This window comes from Ciona intestinalis, chromosome 10 (genome assembly GCF_000224145.3).
Source record: "Ciona intestinalis chromosome 10, KH, whole genome shotgun sequence".
NCBI lineage: Eukaryota > Metazoa > Chordata > Ascidiacea > Phlebobranchia > Cionidae > Ciona > Ciona intestinalis.
In genome coordinates, this window is record NC_020175.2 from 3154412 (window position 1) to 3175306 (window position 20895).

The following is a 20895-nucleotide window of genomic DNA, read 5'->3' on the forward strand; positions in this document are numbered from 1 at the left end:
GATCGACCTGACTGACCCCTAGATGCTTTATAAGGGTGTTGATGCGACGAATCCTGCATTATTCAGTTAAGTTCGATTTTCTGGTCAGGCAGTATACCAATTGAGACGCACGGAGAAATATTTTCAAGCTCAAAATGGTAAGAAATCCGTATGTGAGATCACTGACGATGGGCCCTTCGATAAAATAACTCAGAGTTGCAGCGCAAATATTCTACTGCGTTCGAATCGCGGAGATCCGAAAGTGTGGATACCTTCAGCTAGTACGCGCGAGAGAAGACCCAGTAGGCGTAAATATTTAGCTTACCGGCCGCAAATCGAGGCTCACGAAGCACTGAAGTCTGAAGCGCACCTGGCCGATGGATTACGCAGTGTTTATGCGAGTAATGACCGCTAGAGCAGTGGTAGAGCATGTGTGGCCTCAACCGCTTATGAGTTGCGAATAAATCAAAATTAGCAGGGTCGGCGACTTTTCTTTGAACCGCTGCCCGCGTATGTAAGCAGCTGAAAAAACTCCTTCACTATTTACCATAACAACGAGGGTTGCAACATTATTTGCGCCGGGTATTTGCGGAACACGGTAAAGAGTCAACACCACGTATTTGGGCGTACATCCCGATCTGCTACTTTGAGACAACCTGAAATAAATTAAAAAACATGTCGTATAGCGGTCGTTTGTAAAACGTTCTGTCGTCGGTCCTCTGACGAACCAACGCATCTTGTACCGAGTAATAACCGTAACAGTTATTTTTAGCGACGCAGACATCCAGCTTCAACAGGCTGTGTATAGTAGGGTGGAGGGGACGGGACACAGCACATAATATCTAAGTATCCTGATCGTGATTTAAACAATTAACAACAGTCAATGAGAGTCTATACGGTTTTATAATTCCTTAAATGCTCTTTGTTTACTAGCAAATGGGACGAGATATTATATTGAAAAGGTGTCCCATCTTCTCCCACTCTACTATATATTAGCTTTATTTCTAAACTAAAAACGTCCACCCTGAAAAGGTTGTGTTCTGCATAAATAACGACGTTTTTTTTATTTCAGTCATTCTATAACCAAGAAACACCTTCCCACCCTAGTATGGATACAAACGCTATGCACGCGGGTAACATGGGCGGTGGGGGGCCTGTGGCAATACCAGCACAGTCGTCATCCCATCACCACCTACATACACCGTCAACACATCAGCACCAACAGCAACATCACCATAACGCGGACTCCAGTCCAACAGGTAAGTTTTGTTTACCAACTTTATAGGTTACCGAAATCAGTGATAGCATTAAAGTGTGTACCTTTGACTTTTGTTCCTTTTGGAAGTTATACAAATAATGTTATATCACGGGATCTAGTTTTCTGTTAATCTCGTCTGAGGTTGTGTGCCTTTGCACTTCAAGTGTAGCCCCACCTAGCGAAATAGTTAATTTAGTAAGGAGAGCAAGGCCGAGAACAAAGATTCCGAAATGTTTACCAACGCATGTTTTTGGCTCCTTGGCCGCGATTGGCCGTGTTTGCTTCTTACTGTCATCGAAAAGTCAATGAACACCCGTGATAAGGGTAGCCGCAAAATAAACGCATATTATGACGTCACACAGACGGCAGTTCCAAAGGACGCCCTTTACGAGAAGCTCGATTAATCACCGGCCGCATATTTCATAAATTACTTCTCGATTAAGATTTATAACTGCACGCCTACATTCTCAAGTTTGATTCAGCGCTCGCATTCAGACCAGTGTTTTTTGCTAATAAACCGACGTCGAATATATTCAGCCGGCAGTGATCTTAGTGGGCCTATGGAACATATGTCCCGGTTCGTTTGCTCATATTACTCTCGGAGCGAGGTGCGAATTTGTTACGCTTATTGACCGCGCGGGGCATTAGCACAGCGGCTTAGCTGCATTATTAGCCCCATTAAGTTAAAATGTCTCCTAATGATTTTAACGAAGAAGCGGCAAGGCGACGGTTTTAATCGATCGAGTCGAAACCCAGGACACTCGCGGAGATCGGCAAGAAAATCAAAGAATTAAAACCGGTCGAAAAATGAACGTTTTTCCGCGGCTGAGTGGTATCGTGAGGTTATAACGTAATAAAGTTTATTGCGCCGGCGGAATGAGATTAAAGTTAATATCCACCTTGTCAGCAAGTATTTAAAACTTGGGAACAAATATTATTGCGCGAACTCTCAGCGATTTTCCAATACTGCTGCCGTCGGCGCGAGTCAAGCGTTATATTCACACGTACTGGCGCGCTGGGTCGCTTGGAAGGATGCAGCGACTCCCGAACCGGCGTGGGCCGCATCGATTCCTTGCGAGGGTCGAACCGACGGCGGGCAGGGGGTAGGGTGAGGGGTCACGATGCATTATTACACACGGCGTGTTTTTATCCGTTTCCAGTCTCCTTCTGAAATCGATAGCTTATAAATATTTTAGCAGGCTGCGCTGGCCGAGCCCGCCGGCTTAGATTCGAAGCGCACGGCCTAGCTTTATAAGCCAGAGAGCGTGCTCGTTATTAGGCGCGGCGTGGCCACTATGAATAGCTAAACGCGCGCGATTAGGCTCGTGAGTTCGCCGTCAAGGTCTGCGGGCGCGTTGGTGCTCTCTTCGCCGCCGAGCACCGGTCCCATGGGGCTGGATTCGCATGTCGCGCAGCCCGCTAATGCCCGATCTATCCGGCAAGGCTCTTTCGGCGCCGTGTTTTAATCAGGCTCTAAATTAGCCGAATTCACTTTTTTAGTTCCATTATAGCATCCGTAAACAATGGGCGACCGTTTTTAAATTCTCCAACTCTCCCCCCTACGAGAAATGGGTCGCTCAGCAGCACTCTTATTCTACAGAGCGTCTTGTATAGCGTTTGTAATGGGATAAGCGGCCTTTAATGCGTCATAATGCAAACGCGCGCAGTATGTGATTAATATTTCATAATGCACTAATAGAAATGCATCGGGCTGCTTCAGTGCACCTAACGATACGTGTTCTACGTCATAACTGCTTTGAATGCAGCTGCGGACTGAAATTCCCCGTTGTTTAAAATTCACGGCCACGACGGATGTGTAACTAGTGAGTCAGTACAAGCACCGCACACAAGGATCTTATTAATTTTTTGCTTGGTTCTGATTAGGGACTGTTTTGGTATGAAATATGACTATAGCAGACCGGGGAAGACGGGACATCTTTAGCACATAACATCGAAATATTCTAATCGTGTTTTAAACAATTAATAACGGTCCATGGGGGTCGTAAGGATACGATTATATAATTTTTTGAATGTTCTTTGTTTACTACCAAATAGGACGAGAAAATATAAAGAAAAGGTATTCCATCTTATTCCCCCGCCCTACTATATAATTGATACGCGCCGGCTTACTAATACATTTTGGTTGTGTATTAGGGTTTAAACGACTACAAGTGATAAACGTAGGAAAATAGTAACACGGTGAAATCAATTCTACAAATCGATGGCGAGTTACACAGCGTCAGTAGGACGGTAGCACGTCGAAAGGCAAAAAAAAGATTTTATATATTTTCACTCTGACTGAAGGCGCCCGTTTGCTAGGAGCAAGAGAAAGCAAATGACGGCGTGTGAAAATTAACAAAACCTGCAATGTTGTTTTGTTTGCCGACTTCGGGGAGTTTGTGGAAAGTTTACAATATGGCTGATATTGACATGTCCGCCATTTTGTTTTTTAAATGGTTCTGAATCTCGCTTTGACAACCAAATTAAAAATAGTGACCAAAGGACAGAATAATTTATTTCCAAAAAGTTCCAAATTGATTTAATCTGTTTACGTAAACGGAAAACAAATTTGCGACTAAAGTTGCAAAGATTAAATATTTAATTTTAAAAAAGGTAAAACGTGCTTCTGCAAAAAATAGCACCCGAAACTGAGCTAAACGGTAGAAATTCAGTTGTTGGTTTTACCAATAGGTTCCGAACAAGCGAGAGGTGATTAATAGGCGGCATTTATGTAAGAGGGAAGTAGTTGGAATTTGTTGTACACGCTACTAGTACTGCGTACAGTAACTTAAGTAACACCCCTTCCTGTACAGCCTGTTAAATACTGTGAAACGGAGGTGTTGCTTTGCGGCTTAGACGATTAAAACACGTAGCAAACAATCGTTTAGAGGCTATTAAGTAACCGGGTCGTGTGCGAGCATTTCGACTGCTGTCAACTGCAGCTTACCGCGCTGGAATCGATGGGTTATTTGGAATTGCGTATTAAACTCGAGATATGACAGCTGCATATGTCGACCTATCAAAAAGCATTCATGTCCATCGAGCTGTGCGATTATGACGGTATGATGACAACTTAATCCGTTCGTGATGGCAAGGCGCTTATGTCGTGTAATCTTCATGTTTGACCCTAATTCTGCTGGGAGTATGGGACCGAACATGCAAAAGCAAGCTAATGTATTTCATTGGATCGAAGACCTAATCAAATCGCATTCAAAGGGGACTCATCCGTTTCTTTTCCGCCTAATCCAGGCGAAGCTAAGGTGAACGGAATTTGAGGGACGCGGCCAAGTCTTTCCACGTTCAATCTAAACACAGAAGCTAAGCAACTTATTGATTTAACCCCGACAATGTAACACAACGCCTGCGGGTTTCTTTGCCACCTGCGCGGTGTGAGATTGCGAGCAGGACTTTTAGCTTCGTTCAAATGACCAGGACTGGACGTTGATCAATGACTGCCAGCTGGGCCGGCTAAATCGTTTCAAGGTGGTACACACATGACTACTAAGGAACAGTTCACGATCTTGGCAATTTGGACACAATTTTGTTGCAATTTGGCAATTTTGAAAGTTAAAGCGGAAACGGTTTCGCGGTGGGCGTTTTATTACGAAAAACATCCGATTTCGCGGTAATTCGTAACGGAAACACTGATGAATTCTGCGAAATTGCCGGGAAACACTAGTCTTAAACAATTTGACAAAATTCACTAAAACAATTTATCCAAAACAGCAACAAGGTTGCTGAGTAGCCTTTTGTTTTTCTAGCGCGGTTCACTTAGAAAAACGCTAATTATACGTAAATAAACAATACTCAATAATACAGATGCAAAGGAAGTGTTATAACTTCGCAAACGTGACTACAGTCATACAGATACCATCTAAATGTGACATTCGTTTGAAGCGCCGAAGTTGTTTGTGCAAAAAAACAACCATCTATAACGACAAAATTATAATATGATATTGGTAAAGCACAGCTGTTACAGTTATACTGCTTCAAATTTTCCAGTTTAAGTACGAACATAATCATGTTTGGAAAAGGTGTAATTGAGAACCTTAGTGCATATTTTAAAGTCAAAACTGCCACAAAAGTCAATACTGCCAAAAAAGTTAAAACTGATACAAAAGTCAAAACTGACACAAAAAAGTACAGTTTCTGTTCCTCCAACTCAAAAATCCATTTTTTCTAACAGGAAGCACCATAGAAGGGAGTACATACTCCGGGGAAGGAGGTAACGAAGATGATTCCGATCCCGGCAAGAAACCCCAGCAGAAGAAAAGAGGAATCTTCCCAAAACAAGCGACTAATATTATGAGAGCTTGGCTTTTTCAAAACTTAACGGTAAGAGTATTTTTAGATTGTTTTTGTTTTTAATTGTATTGTTGGCGAATGTATAGTGGGTTAGGAGAAAATGGGACGTATTTTCATTCTATTTTTTTGTCATATTTGGTAGTAAACAAACAAATTCAAAGAGTTATAAAATCGTATCCTCACGACTCCCATAGACCGTTGTTAATTGTTTAACACGATATTTGGATATTATGTGATAAAGGTGTCCTGTCTTCCCCACCTTACTGTATGAAAGCTTTGAAGAAAACACTATGAATTGCACTTGAAATAAATGTTAGCATAACAACTTGTTTAGTATTAGTTTTGTTTCGTAATTGTACTGTTGGCCAATAGATAAAACTAAAGTTTTATACAAAACATTACAAACTTTATCTGACATAAGAAATTGCTTAACACCAGCCGTGTCAATAACACCTGCGTTTATTTTCGATCCGTCTGAACCTACCAGTTAAAATTAATCGAGACTTGTTGATGGATAAGTCGCAATAAAACTCGCTACTTTTAATTCATCCTCCTTCCGACTCGTGTTCGGCTAATTAAAGGGCAGGATTCGACTTTAATTAGCGGAGTCCTTTTGGGATCCGAATTTACCGCCTGTCTGCGCCTAATCATTACACGGAGTGGGGGCGGGGTATTGTCTTAGCGTTGATACAGCTACTGTAACCGAGCGGGCGTGTTCGTACTCTATTAATCGACCCAGGTTAGCAGCGGAGCACGCATGCGTCAAACGCGCCGTGACAACGTCATTAGCGAACATTATGACTTGCCAGTCAATCACAATGGCCGCAAGATTACCGATCAACGGCTACGAATTACTTTCCTAAGCCCGGGCCTGGGTATTGATCTTACCAGGCTATCGTGTAATTCAACTTTGGAAATAAAGTTCCGGGGTCTAAACAAAACACGGTTCGCTGTCAAATGATCGGAATTATTTTCCACATCTCGTATAAGTCAACCGGTGACATTCCAAGCATCATAAACGTCGATAATTCGACTTTTTGGTCAAATAATCTCGTCTAGTATTTCATATAACTTCGAAGTTGAATGTTTTTGCGATGCGTAATATTTTCAAAATTGGCTGACTCCGAGGCGCACGGCCGTAATTAAAAACCCAGATTAGTGCGCGCCCGCGAACACTTAGTTTAGCCATAACGCGGATGACATACATCCCGAGCGGATTACTAGAGACCACCCACTGTTGGGCTAATCGCGTTGGACATGGGAGATACATAATGGCAGATGGGTAACGGTCCCGCCGTGTGAAAGCATAGGCAACGCGGGCAATATCAGCGTGTCGAATCGGTACAACACAGACGCACGCTTACACGCAATAACCGCCGCTTATAGGTTTGCAAATGCACTCAAACAGTTAAGCAATAATAACCGGCACATGTTAAAATATCCGTTTTATAGTTTAAAATGTAGCTTATAACGGTCCGTATCCACACATTGCGCTAAATTCCCTTTAAGTTTTCACAAGCGTATTACATTGTGTTGCGATCCAACCCAGTTGTTTACTAAACCACTACAGTTTGAAGTGAGCCGTGGTATTTAGGCTTTGGTATTTATCTCCGTTCCCAGCATCAGATAAAACATGGCGGGCAACGATGGCTTCTCGTCATCCTATTGACGTGGCCTGGGGCGTCTGCCGCCTCATGTTATGCCACCCAGCTTTCGTTGTTTAACGATTTTCCACCGTCGTATTATTGATAATTTCAAACCAGCTGCAATCCAATCCCGATCGAACTCCTCACACCTACCTTTGACGCCTAGTGAGCGAGAGAAATGATTTCAAAGCGACATTGTCTCGAATTTTGATACCTATTACTTTTTAAACAGTACCAAACTATGACTGATGGTGCTTAAAAAACATACATTATATATAGTAGGGTGGGGGAATATAGTGTACATTTCATTCTATTTTCTCGTCCCAATTGGTAGTAGACAAAGAACATTTAGAAAATTGTTAAACCCGCTTTAATTGTTTAAAATACGATCAGGATATTTAAATACTATGTGCTAGAAGGTGTCCCATCTTCCCCGACTCTAGTATAACTTCTACTAAATTCAACAAAATTACATTCTCCGTACTTTATTAGGAGTATTACTTTTCTATTGTTTTTGTATCGTGTTATTTTAGAAACAGCGTTGTTTACACGCGAATATTTTACATTCCAGCACCCTTACCCAACCGAAGAACAAAAGAAATCTTTAGCTAACCAAACCGGGCTTACGATACTGCAAGTGAACAACTGGTAAGTCCCGTTAGATTTGAATGGGTGGGGGGGTTAATGGCTTTTATAATTTGTTGGGCGAAATGTGACCGAAAGTCAGAATGATTGTATTGGTAGGGGGCCGTATTGCTGTTGACAAGCAAGCATGCTAGAAAAACAAACAAGTAACTGACACCCCTACTTTCGTTGGCCGTTTGACTAAAGACCTTTTGCAGTATCTGGATTAGGCGAAGTTTTACCTGCCAACTAATTCGGTGCGGCAGGTGTGTCGGCGCAGTGGGAGGTCTTAAGTATAAGCCGCTTACCGGCGGTCGAGCCACCTGAAAATTGCGGCTGAATAGGGCAGACATAACTCAGAAGGAAACCTAGCCAGGTTTGCCCGATGAATAATTCAAGTTGGCTGCAAAACAATGAGCGGACAGCGCAAGAGAGCTGCTGACAGCTTATGCTCCTAATCAAAGCGGTTATTGAGCCAACAGCAGCCGAAGGACTGCGTACCGATACCGTGGCAAACGTTAAAGTGCATGCGAGTTTGTTTTTGTGATGATTTTGCAGTCACATCATCGCGCTGTCAGTTGTTGAAATGTAACTGTGTAAACTCGTTTGCGGAACTGCAGTGTGTCACTTAGGCTTCCGCGCAATCATACTATACCTGAAATCGCTGCCATCAAAACAAGGGGATTAACACGCGGTGTTTTACGTCATAAGAGGTCGAATTAATCCTGCGCTTTTAAAGGGCTAAACATTCTTAACAGCTGGCTCGGTTGCAGACTGTTTACTCGTACCTAGCGGCCAAGAGTGCCTTCGCCCGACGAAATAGTCGCCAGCTCATCAAAGTCGTGATCTGATTAGAGCTTTTCGGTGGTTTAAGCTTTTCGATTGGGATTAGCGTCATAAGGTGGCATTTCTGATAGGCCTGTAGTGTTGGTTGAGAACTTTGAAGAAACCGAGATCCTGATGGGCGTCCTGGTATTAAACGGGAAAGATTAAGAGTTGCTGGAGTCGGAACATGGGCAGGAAACCGCACTGAAATGACGTAGTTGCGTATAGGTGGCGTGTGAATACACGGTACGCGAGTGTTCCGTTCCGAAAAACGTGCGACATTTGGAAAGAATCGCGAATTCGGCGGCGGTTTAACAATTAACATTTCGCGGCCGAGACACCAAACAAAAGTTGGCTCAAATCACGGCGTTGGAATGCAAGTGTGTTGTTTGCCTAACCCCAGCCTTCGCTTCCATATGCCCTCAACAGCTGGGTTGAGGTTCGGGCCTTTTCTGAGGGGGTTCCGCCTCTGCCCTTGTTACGTCACAGAAAGATAGCGTTACCTCGATATGATGATCATTATTCGTAGACCGCGCGCAAATTTTCGATCGGCGGCGATAAGATCAAAGACGCGCCGAAAATCGTTCGAACTTGAGAAGGTGATAGAAACGAGCTTCCCAGGTGGTCTATATGACTACAGCATATATGGAAACTTATGCTACGAATAAGCATTCGCCAATGCTGCTGAAAACGCCGATTCATCACAATATACAGAAATCCGACACTTCGAGTGTCGGTACTTAAATTCAGAGATCACATTGGAGTTTTTTTATGCGCATTTTTAACGCGGTACAAGTTCGGTTGTTGTTTGTAAGACTTTAGGTAGGTTTAAGTGATAAAATACTGAAAATAGTAAACGTTTCGAAAGTGACAAAATAATTAACGCCCAGAAAGTTATTTTTGACTCATTCGGTGCGGAATTGAAAACGTCCCAAATTTACCCGCAATTTCACGGTGAAATTTCGACATGACACGGTCAGCGTAAAGCAATGACCTAACCGCACCGGCCAACGATGTTTCCATAACACTGGACCAGGTGTGCAACGTTAGAGGAGTAATGAGGCTCGCGATTTAAATAAAGATATGGTAATAACGGACGCAACGGAAAAGGGGCCAATTCGGACTATTTCCCAGTGGTGGGCGCGAAGACAAAACAGAACGATTTTTAAAATTTAAGTTTTGTGGTGAAATTGCGCGTAGAATAAGACACATTAGGTATGCGTGAGCCAAAAATGCTATGATACGTTACTAAGCTGACGCCGATTAGGCTCTAAACAACTGACAGAGACCTGATTTGGAGGCTAAATAAACAGCACTTCGGTTCTCTTTGTTTTCACAACGATTGGGAGATCGCCTTTCAGTGCTTAGAGTGTGAACTGTCCTCGGTGCCGGTGAACCTAGTCCCACAACCAGGTTTCCGCTTGAAAATCATTACCGCTTATGGCAACTTCGCGCCCGGGCGGCCCCTCGCTTCTACTGAAGAGGCGCATGAGTTCACAGAACGGACACAACGTCTATGTGTTTTTAAGCCGTCAACTGGACCCTGTTTGGTGTGCGTTCAAAACAACAGCTCGGAAATGCTGGGATGTACGGCTAATTTATGCTTGGCGTAGCTGGCACCGGCGGTGAGAATAATCAAAGAAAAATTTTCAATCGGATTTTTTAACTAAAAAAAACTATTAAATAATAATTATAATAAAACGACTGTATTTTATGTAAGTGCCTGCGGAACAAGAATTACGTTTCGGCGTTTACTGTCATGAATTTCTTAACGATTTGCCAATCACGCAATAGGTTTGCGGATCGTACGCGTTATCGTTTAGCAGAAGCATCGGGGAGGAGCGCTTGTGCCTGTTTACCTCGCTTAGAATGCGCCATCATAATCCTAAGCAAATTTTGCCTTGCCCGAGAAATTCTTTTTCGATAGATCTGAAATCGGCAGTTCGGCAAACAAACTAATGCCCCTTCGTCAGTTACTCGCTCTAATCAAACACGCGCGCGATCGCGAAGCTTTTGTTACGTTGACGCTATCGTGCCGGGGGTGGTGTCTAGGAGGCACCACGCTATTGTGATGTCATATTCCACGCCGCCCGTGGATAAACACAGGGGTCCGGCGATTAATCGCTCACCGAAAATGGAAATCGAAACGAGAACGAAAAAATATCAAGAATACATTCCACCTTAACCGCGCGAGAGGGATTTTGTCGGCCGAGTAGACACCAGTGACAATTTATTCGCCGATCTTCGATTTTTGACGGGTTTCCGACGTTTCGCAGCCAAATTGAGCGATGGGGACGAAACCTTACCGAAATCTGGTGATAGGTGAGCGAAAACAACCCGGGCGTTTAGACTCGAATTGAAATTGACGAATATGAGACGTGGTGCGTCACCAGTTTTAAATGAAATTATTTTTCGCTCGACAGAAATCCTTTTCGATCATAAACCAGAACACAGAACGCGTAATCCTCTATACAAATTACTTTTTTGTACTATTGATTGTTTTGAGAGTAGTTAGCTACAGCACGCGTGCCCTACTGCAATCTCAGAGTATTATGACATCACAATAGCTGTTGTCGGACCACCTGCAGTGCAAAATAGCTTCTGGCACCAGCCAGGCTCTGACCATTTATCCGGATCACTCTCACTCTTGCTCCGCTTTTTCTCTTCCATTTCCCACCCTTCGCCCACGAACTCTCAGTGTTATATCTAACTATCCGATCGCCGCTGGTTAAGCTACTTACCTGTATCCCATTTCATGTTTAACGCCACTTTTAGCGCCGCTATGACAATTACCCGTAGCTGAAGACCCGATCGGAGTATTACGGGTTTTAAGGATGCCCAGTCTCACAGTTGTGAAATTCGCGCCGGAAATTAAAGCCGCAAAACTCGGACTAATCCGGATTGAGCAGCGCGACAATCATGGACTCCAGCGAGAGTGCTATAACAGCTCTTTAGCGCCAGCCGCCGGGCGATATTATTTAATTTGCGACTTTTCTCGCCTGTGATTAATGGCCGCCGAAATGCGGGTGGCAAAATCTGCCCTGTGTTGGTAAACTGAACCATTTTTAGAGGCAGGAGACAAGCGTGCACGTCAACTCTAATCGTTTCACACCTGCACTATTAGTTTGTGTACATAAGCCCTCCCGCCATTCCGTCCCTGCAGAAAGTGCTTTAATTTCGCTTTCTTCAAACACCGTTCGTCAGCTCCCTCTGGGTTGAACGCGTCCAGCGGCGACAAAAAAGGGTTTACACTTACACCCAGGCCAAGGTCATTGACTTCGGGGCCAAGGTGAGGTTTTGCCGGGACGACGTCCATCGCCACCCGGCCACGCTCTGTCGCTAATCTCGAAGTGTGGCGCATTCGATGAGTCGGCTTTTGTTTTGACACTCTTTCCAGGTGTCTAAAGTTAGGTTTTACCGCAGGCATCCGGAGCTAAAGTTTACGGCATTTGATTTTGATCCCCAGTCGCCCCCCTACCGCGAAATAACCGCAGAAAATAATAAAGACGCGATTTCTAACAAAAGAATTAACTATAAGTAAGCCGCAAGGTAAAACATTAAGAAAACAATTTCAAATCGCCCATACAGCAATCTTAGTTGGAATGAGATGCACGGTAATCACCCTGACGTCATTCGCGGCGAAACTCCCATCCTTAAAACACTTCTGATTCGGTTGTTCTTATATGGCTTTGACGACAGCCCGGCTCACGTAACATTTAACCAACGCACTGTCATGCTACAGCTGTACATATTTCGTCAACTACATCACGCTTACGAAACTTAGTGGAGAAAGGCGTTTACCGTTTCTTTTTATAGTACATACTGCTGGGTTATTTGAACCATATTAGCGATATACGGTACCGACTGTAAAGTTATCAATATTATACATAACTTCAAAGGGATTCACAACGTGCAAACAGATGGGAGACGGTGGCTTAGGAAAGCATAGTGTCATTGCGGTGCTTTCATAAATCGTGGGGTTAACGCCTGTGTTTACGGTGCTGGTTCGATCGTAGGCCACGCCGCCTTTATCCGAACCCAGCGATCACAATCGGCTGACCGCATCGTATTCGAATGAAATGATGCGTGGGCGGGCACGGTACGCCAGGATCGCCCCCCGCGTCACCGCTTCCTTCTTAATCTAACATCAGCTACTCAATCCCGTCATCGTACTGCTTTCGCTTGATTTCACCCCAAAACACCGGTGTGGGTCGCGACCCTCCCTTGTAAGTGGGTGTAATCCGCATTCACTCATCGACGACGACGCGAGTTTACGGTCGTGCCTGCCGTCGCTTATTCCGCTAAGGTGGCCGATCGCGACACCAATTCATTCGGCCGACGCAGCTGCTGGCAGCGTCGTCAGGTATACGCGGTACCCCGAAATCTCTGCGCTTTGTTATCGGTAAAAAATCATCAGATCAGGTTGCAGTCACAACCTCTGTGCCCGTTCACCCGGAGCGCTCCCCCAAACATCTCTCTGCGCGGATTCCCTATCTCATGTTCGGCAAAGGCGGAACAATTAAGGTCCCGGAAAGTAGCACGGATCGAGGCCTGGTTCTCGTCACGGTATCTCATTTCTTATCGTTGCTGTCGCCTCGCCGAAGCGCAAGCAGGCACGCCAGGCTTGCACCAATCAAAACAATGTCTACGGAACAAGTGGCGAACGACGCCGCCGCGGATATGTATTTACGCGCGCCATTAATCAACATTAGACGCAACGATCAAACTTTCAAGTCTCCCAAAAAAGGAGCGAAAAATGCTCGAAACAACCCTGAAACTCCCACCACCCCTGAACCATCGATGGTATTGCGAAACTTTTTACGCTGTCTTGAAAACGCCCGAGCATTCCATACCCCACGAAAGATGATTCACAAACCTCAGCCTTTACAGAGTTACCCGACCGCCATTTTGGTTTCAACTTAAACGGCCGTGATCGATCAAACACGCGTTCCTATTACGGGTCGTACGCAGTTAATTGGCCGTCAGTTTGCTGGACACTGATCGTTGAACAAAATACGGTAATTGTCCGTCAACTGGACTGTACATATTTGCAACATAGACCAAAACTTAAGCACCGATCGCAAGGTTTCGTATATCGTTTGTCAGGATTCCAAGCAATCTTGGCATCTCTTAGCCGCGATAATTGATCGGAAAGACCGTCACGCCCCATTGATAGCCACGTGATTATCTTTTGAAAATGAACCCTGGATTTAGAGGCGAGAGGTCATTTATGTTTGTCTTGGTCAGCTAACCGTACCCCAACCTAACGACCCATGGGACTTAACCCCTGGTAATTGAATGGAATGCGCCCGCGTTTTCAAACGCTGCTCAATTTCCACACTGATAATGTGTCTAACCGATACAACTCACGGTGCCTGGCGTTGTTTTAACCCTAGAGCTTGCGCTCGAGCAACATGATCCCACGAAAAGTTCGAACTCGGGGAAAATACTTCTAACTGATTTATCTGCGCGCCTGAAACGAGTACAATCGCTGGAAAACTTGCAATCCGAGGTGTAAATGGACCTACTGGAAATAAAGACTTGACACGGCCCATTAAACACGCGGTGGCGTGCAGCACACTGCGCTTGCTGGCCGTCCTTTTGAACGTGCGGCCGATGTCAGCACCACAGCTAAAACTCAGTTGAACAAATTGACAAGTTCTAAAGTTACCGGCAGCACCGGCTATTAGCGGCAACTTTAAAATAACGGCCACGGTCCGTCCAAGGGGGGTGTGTAGTAACCTTGTTTTTGGCAGTGTCGGCACTTTTATGACCTGTCCGAAAATTCCTTTTATGTTAGTGTAAGTCTGTTATAGTGGCTTATCGAGTCTGTTTCTTGTTTCAGGTTCATTAACGCGAGACGGAGAATAGTCCAACCGATGATCGACCAATCCAATAGAGCAGGTAATTGCTTTATAAACACATAGCGTTATAACGCCATTATAATCTGTCATAACTGGCGTGACAGTTTTGAGAACAAGTATTAATCTATGCTACGTTTACAGTGAGCAATGCTATGGGACCATACAGCCCTGATGGTCAATCTATGGGCGGCTTCTTATGCATGGACGGACAGCCACCGCACATGGCAATGCGTCACCCAGGATGGCCGTCAGGTAAATAGACTTTAACCTAATAGCGTTCAATCTAATATGGATAATTTTGCGAATATATATAAAGTGTATAATAGTTTTTAGGCTACACGTGAAGTTGCGTGACTTTGGATTACAGTTACATCTTTTAATGGATTTAATGTCTTTATATTTTAAACCATGTTTCGTATAGTATGAAGTGTATTTTCTCGTCTGTATCAATATTATGTGTTTTTTGGTGATAAATAATAATTATTATATGACAGGTTTCCAAAGCATGCCTGGCGCAGCTGATATGATGGCAGCACAGCATATATCAATGGCAGCTGCAAACAGCTCATTCAACCCGACCTCCACTATGTCACCTTCACACCACCCTTCAGGACTTCATCACCAACTTCGACACCCCCCCTCACAGGCCATGCTGCTTCCCGGGTCTCACCAGCACCACCACGCGGCAGCCGCAGCAGCAGCAATGATGATGCCACACCATGCAGCGGCGGTGGCTGCGGCCGCTGGACACAGCGCAGTAACAGGCATGGGCCACCACCCGCACCACGGCCACCACCTACACCATTCAGGCCAATCTACGATGAATCCAGCGGACATGTCGTCTCATATGCTCGGCCATACTTGCTAGCAAAGTCTCCTTAAATCCGAGCGGTAGCTCGTGAGCAAACGTTGGAGTTAACGCGCGGATGAACTCCATCCAGACAGCGCGTACCACGGGCGGATTGCACCTAAGGGATGGCTACCCGCCTCGTGACAACCAATGGTTCCAGTCAGTTTGCTACCTCTTATTAGCGTTCGACCACGAGAGCGCTGCTCACAAAGAGTGTTCGTCTTTTCGGTCAAACCACGTGACCCGGCGTCACCGGCGCAACGTGCCAATGTAACTGAAACGTCCAAGACGTCGCGTCGTATTTATTGTTGCTACGAAGGCAAATGTTCGTTCTCGGTGTTGTCGTTTATCATTGTGACGTAATGAACCACCCCTTTGTGACGGTACGAGATGTATGAACGACAACTTTACTATGCACTAAACGCCCAGCAAAAAAAGTACAAACTTTTTTCATAAACGGACCCAAAATCAAGTTGTAGCAAATCGTTTTCTACATATACACAGACTAAATAATATCGTATACAGAAACACAATAGTAAATAAACAGAACCAGTGTTCATCACTACCGCATATTATATGACAGTTCATTTTGCCGAAAAAGATTACATCAGTACACCGCTGACGTCACGTCTGTTACGTCATCGCCTGTTCGTTTCCCCCATTTCATTTATACCCGAGCTCGGAATATTTTAGTACGTCTTCGTGATGTAACGTTTTTTTTCTTATTATTATTATTAGTACTATTGTTCGTATATAATGAGACACGGAAGATGATTGTTCGTGAGAAAAAATTACAGCACCAAATACTGATACGGTTTGTTTTAATGAACATATTTCAAAATCATACATAGCGTATACCGAGATATTAGTGATGCCCGCTGGTATTTTCGCGTTGAGATATAGTTAATTACAGCACTAAATACTGATACGGTTTTAATGAACATTTTTCAACAAGCAGACATGATATAAAGTATATTAATAGAAGTTTGATGTCCGCTACCAATTTCTCGTTGAATTATAGTATAGGGTGGGAGAAGGTAGCACACCTTTTCGTTCTTTTTTTTGTCCCATTTGGTAGTAAACAAAAAACATTGAAAGAATTATAAAACTGTATCCTCACGACTCCCATAGACCGTTGTTAATTGTCTAAAACACGATCAGGATATTTGGATATTGTGTGCTAAAGGTTTGCCCGGTCTTCCCCATCTACTATTTAGTTAATTACTATTACAGCTCACTCTGCACGTATTATCATTGTTCTAGGTTCCGACAAAGTGTGTTTAGAAATTTGATGTACATTCGGCAGTCTTAAGAGTTATTACAACTATATAGGTACGGCATACTGAAATTCAGAACTAAATTCGAACCAAAAAGATAAAAGATCAGGATGTACAATGGTCAAATACTGTGTATACATACTTTCTCTGTATAAAAAGGCTACACAGTAGGCAAATTTAAATCAACGGAATACATTTAAAAGTAATCACCCACACAGTAACATACATGGTAGGCTACCTCGTAAGCTGGCACGAGGTGTATAACACCCGTGTTATAACGACTGTCGTTTTTTGGCCACGTGAGGATAAAACAAGTTACATTTATCGAATCATTCATTCATTTATTGAGATACGAAGCTACGAATGTTTCGGATTTTGATTTTCATTTAAATACAAAACAAAAACAGATTTACGAACAAGATTGTGTGCGGCTATAACCAGAACCCTTACGCACCAAGATACTTACAAAGCTGTAATAAACTGTATAGCCTACGCTTAGACGCCTATATTGATTATTGCCTATGTTATTAAACTTATGGGCCACATACGCTATGGCTACATAATTACGACGAACACGATAACTTCAAGCTTCAACAATATTGAAGGCTTTCGAGTACTGCGCACGCTTTGAACATTAATTGCATAACCGTAGGCTCTTAAAAGCGATTTGGTTTCACCGCAAACTAAAATCGGACTACACTCTATCAAAACAAATGCAAAAAAGCAGTGAACACATTTAACACAAACAATTATTTTTACCTTGAGATAAACAAAATTCTTGAGTAGTTGTTCAATGCCGCTATGCTTGTCTTGGTTTTGCGATATTTGCCAATGAAAACTTCGTAAAAGAGTCAAGTCCGATAAATTCACTTATGATTTAAACGAAGCTTAACATATAAACACATCTTTTAAAATATTTCATTTATAACACTACCTATAAAGTATAACTGTTCTTGTTTTTAAATAATATGTATATATAAATGTTAGTATATAATACTTCTTCTATAATGTATAGGGTATAGGGTAAGATGGGACAAGTCTTTTCTCGTATCATTTGGTAGTAAACAAAGAATATTTACATAATTATGTATAAACTGTAGCCTTGCGACCCTAAAAGAGCTTTGTTAATTGTTTAAAACATATTTAGGAAATCTGAAATTTAGGTGCTAACAGTAGGCTTTCCCACCTTATACCTCACAGCACTATATTTCTAAATACAGCTTTGTAGCCAAAACCTGTATGCTCCTTTTCAACCTGATTATTACCACTTCACACAGCCTCCACTGACTCGTGCTGTGCAGTAAGTTTACAAGTCACACGTTTGGTATTAAAAGCGCCGCGCAATAATTACATCCATGCTTATAGCAATCAACGTGGAGTGGAGCGAGCGCTCTGAACAACTCAATTACGCGAGGACTCACTGATTTCATACATTTAATCTTATTTGTAGTTTTTATTTTTTTAATAATACTACCATGATTAAATATATAGTAGGGTGGGTGAGATGGGACACCTTTTCATTACATTTTCTTGTCTCATTTGATAGTAAACAAAGAGCATTTAAATATATATATTTATAAAACTGTATCCTCACGACTCCCATAGACCATTATTAATTGTTTATAACACAATCATCAGGATGTTTGGATATCATGTGCTCAAGTTGTCACGACTATACTACATATCCACAAATCTATACAATGATTCTACCTTGACGTGAAAACTGACGTAAAAACTTACAACCTTTAAGATGGCCATATACGAGTGCGAGGTGTATAAAACAGAACACTGGTTATAACGGCCAACGTTTTCCCGCCATGCGAAGATAAACAAAGTTACAATACAATGTCGTTATATTTTTTGTTAGATTCCTAAACCCGACGTTGTTACTCTCCAAGTTAAAAATGTCCCTGTTGGGAATTCCCCAGTATACGAACATTTGGATATGTCCAGTCCTGATTTTGGTTCAGTCAAAAATTAGTAGAGACGAGACCATGAGATAGTTTTTTCATTTCTTTATTTATTTGTAATTAAGCAATTCTACTGATAAATTGAACCGGAATGTTTTAATATAATTACAATACACTTGCAGTATTTTTTATTAAATCAAACTAACATGATTTTTTTAAAAAGCAGCCAACCAAAATGCAAACAATAGCAGGATTCAAAATAACTTGATGAATTTTTTCAGTTAAAAAATATTTTTTTTCTATATGATTAAAAATACATGGGAACTTTGTTTTATCAAATGCACCAGAAAATTGGAGGTAACAATAAAAATTGAAGTATGCTGCTGATGTAAGTAATGACAGGCATTTTTCATTTATTTCTTGGCTGCGAGTTGGTGGAAAGTTGTGCCGTTATACCCCATGGTTTCCCTCGTTGCTTCATGGAATTCAAGATACATTCTGTCTTGTGCAACTCCCAGTAACTTGTATATCTCACCAAGCATAGCTTCAGCATATGTAGTGCATGTTTCTGCATTGAAATCACTGATAGAAGTAAGCACTGCAGCAGCACAGGGCTCCTCAGTCCCACCAAACGACATCCATACATCAGGAACCACAGTCACACAGACATATTTCTCAGGCTTGTTTGGAATTGTTGAAGAGACCAACTTAGTCAAATCCTGCAGTATGCTCTTTGGCAACTTGTCTTTTGCAACATTTGTTTTCACAAATAGATGGGGCATGACTAGTTTACTTATAATAACCTTCAAAAAAACCTAATGAATAAATGACATTATAGCATGTAGAGTAGGGTGGGAAAGATGAGACACCTTTAACCCTATTTTCTTGTCTCATTTGGTAGTAAACAAAGAACATTCAAAGAATTATAAAACTATATCCTCATGACTCCCATAGACTGTATACATATTTATACATTCTTACATATTTGGCATAAAAAATGTATATGCTATCGGATGAATATCAGTTCTTCACTGATATTTGTATTAAAAACACAGAAAGAGTTTCAATATACAATAGTGTGCATGGCACTATGCTATGGCAGTATACGTTCTTACATATTTGGCACAAAAAAATATATATGCTATGACACATAATACGAATATTATTTCTTCACTGAATACTGCATTTAACACACAGAAAAAATTTCACTCACAATGAACTTCTAGGCAACATAAAAACGTATTATATAAGAAGTATTGCACAGTAAAATTCATTTGATTGCACATGATTAAAATAATAATGTTGTTGAAAATGATAAATTTAATAAAAAATGTTATGCTCCTCCTAATTTGTGGACGCTTGTTCCCATAAAGCCTACAGTAGCTGAAGTAAGTTCATTGAACTCAAGATACATTCGGTCTTGTGCAACTCCCAGTAACTTGTATATCTCACCAAGCATAGCTTCAGCATATGTAGTGCATGTTTCTGCATTGAAATCACTGATAGAAGTAAGCACAGCAAATGCACAAGGCTCCTCAGTCCCATCAAATGACATGAACAGATCAGGAACCACAGTCACACAGACATATTTCTCAGGCTTTTTTGGAATTGTTGAAGAGACCAACTTGGTCAGATCCTGCAGTATGCTCTTTGGCAACTTGTCTTTTGCAACATTTGTTCTAATAAACAGCTCAGGCATTATTGAATATATGAACAAATTATTAAGGTTTTTGATTTGCTGATAATAAGATGTAATTACTGATTGTCCACATTTTTTATTAAATTTATCATTTTCTAACAACAGTATTATTGTAATCATGTGCAATCAATGAATTTTACTGTGTAATGCTTTTTATATAATACATTTTTTATATTGCCTAGAAGTTCATTGTGAGTGAAACTCTTATCTGTGTTTTAAATGCAGTATTAGGTTAAGTAAAGGTTTTTGATTTGCTGATAAAAAGACTGTAATTACTGATTAGATAATTTGATAAATAAATTGTAAAATCAATGGTTAAGTTAGTATGCCACACATAAATTACATTCACATTGGTTAAGTTAGTACAAACAAATGTCAAATGCATGGGATAAAGTGATATATATTCAGTATACACTAGTGTTGCATGCCACTGAACATTCTTACATGAATGAATGAATGAATGAATGAATGTAACTTATTTTATCCTCGCGTGACCGGAAAACGACAGTCGTTATCACACGGGTTTAACACCTCGTGCCAGCTTACGAGTTGCCATGTATGTCACTTTGTAGGTGAATATTTTTTTTGAATTTCTTTATTTATTTTTTTTTTATGTATGGCTGATAATTTGGACAACCCATTAGTGCCACTAGGTTGA

The 20895-nt window shown here is 42.0% G+C and overlaps 2 protein-coding genes and 1 long non-coding RNA gene across 6 annotated transcripts in view; 1 reads left to right on the forward strand and 2 right to left on the reverse strand.

Annotated features, from left to right (window-relative positions):
- Nucleotides 1-16163, forward strand: part of meis (transcription factor protein) — a 30352-nt gene extending 14189 nt beyond the window's left edge. For 2 of the 4 annotated variants that reach the window (XM_018813577.2, XM_018813576.2), the window contains exons 7-12: nucleotides 1052-1238; nucleotides 5424-5572; nucleotides 7760-7836; nucleotides 14483-14541; nucleotides 14643-14753; nucleotides 14996-15618. In XM_018813577.2, the coding sequence (XP_018669122.1) occupies nucleotides 1052-1238; nucleotides 5424-5572; nucleotides 7760-7836; nucleotides 14483-14541; nucleotides 14643-14753; nucleotides 14996-15369 (957 nt within the window). In that variant the 3' untranslated portion in view covers nucleotides 15370-15618. 4 annotated transcript variants of the gene reach the window in all.
- A 1419-nt stretch (nucleotides 16164-17582) lies between these two features.
- The window catches only part of LOC113474604, a 5593-nt gene continuing 2280 nt past the window's right edge, over nucleotides 17583-20895 (reverse strand). The window contains exon 2 of the long non-coding RNA XR_003396300.1: nucleotides 17583-18141. This is a non-coding gene — a long non-coding RNA (uncharacterized LOC113474604). The remainder of the gene's footprint in view (nucleotides 18142-20895) is intronic.
- On the reverse strand, nucleotides 18639-19385 carry LOC100175627 (macrophage migration inhibitory factor-like). The gene has a single exon (XM_002120701.4). The coding sequence runs from the start codon at nucleotides 19318-19320 to the stop codon at nucleotides 18952-18954; it is 369 nt and encodes a 122-aa protein (XP_002120737.1). The 5' UTR covers nucleotides 19321-19385; the 3' UTR covers nucleotides 18639-18951.

Excerpts from the sequence above, each read along its gene's own strand:
- LOC100175627 (XM_002120701.4), bottom strand. The coding sequence starts at position 19,320 with ATGCCCCATCTATTTGTGAAAACAAATGTTGCAAAAGACAAGTTGCCA.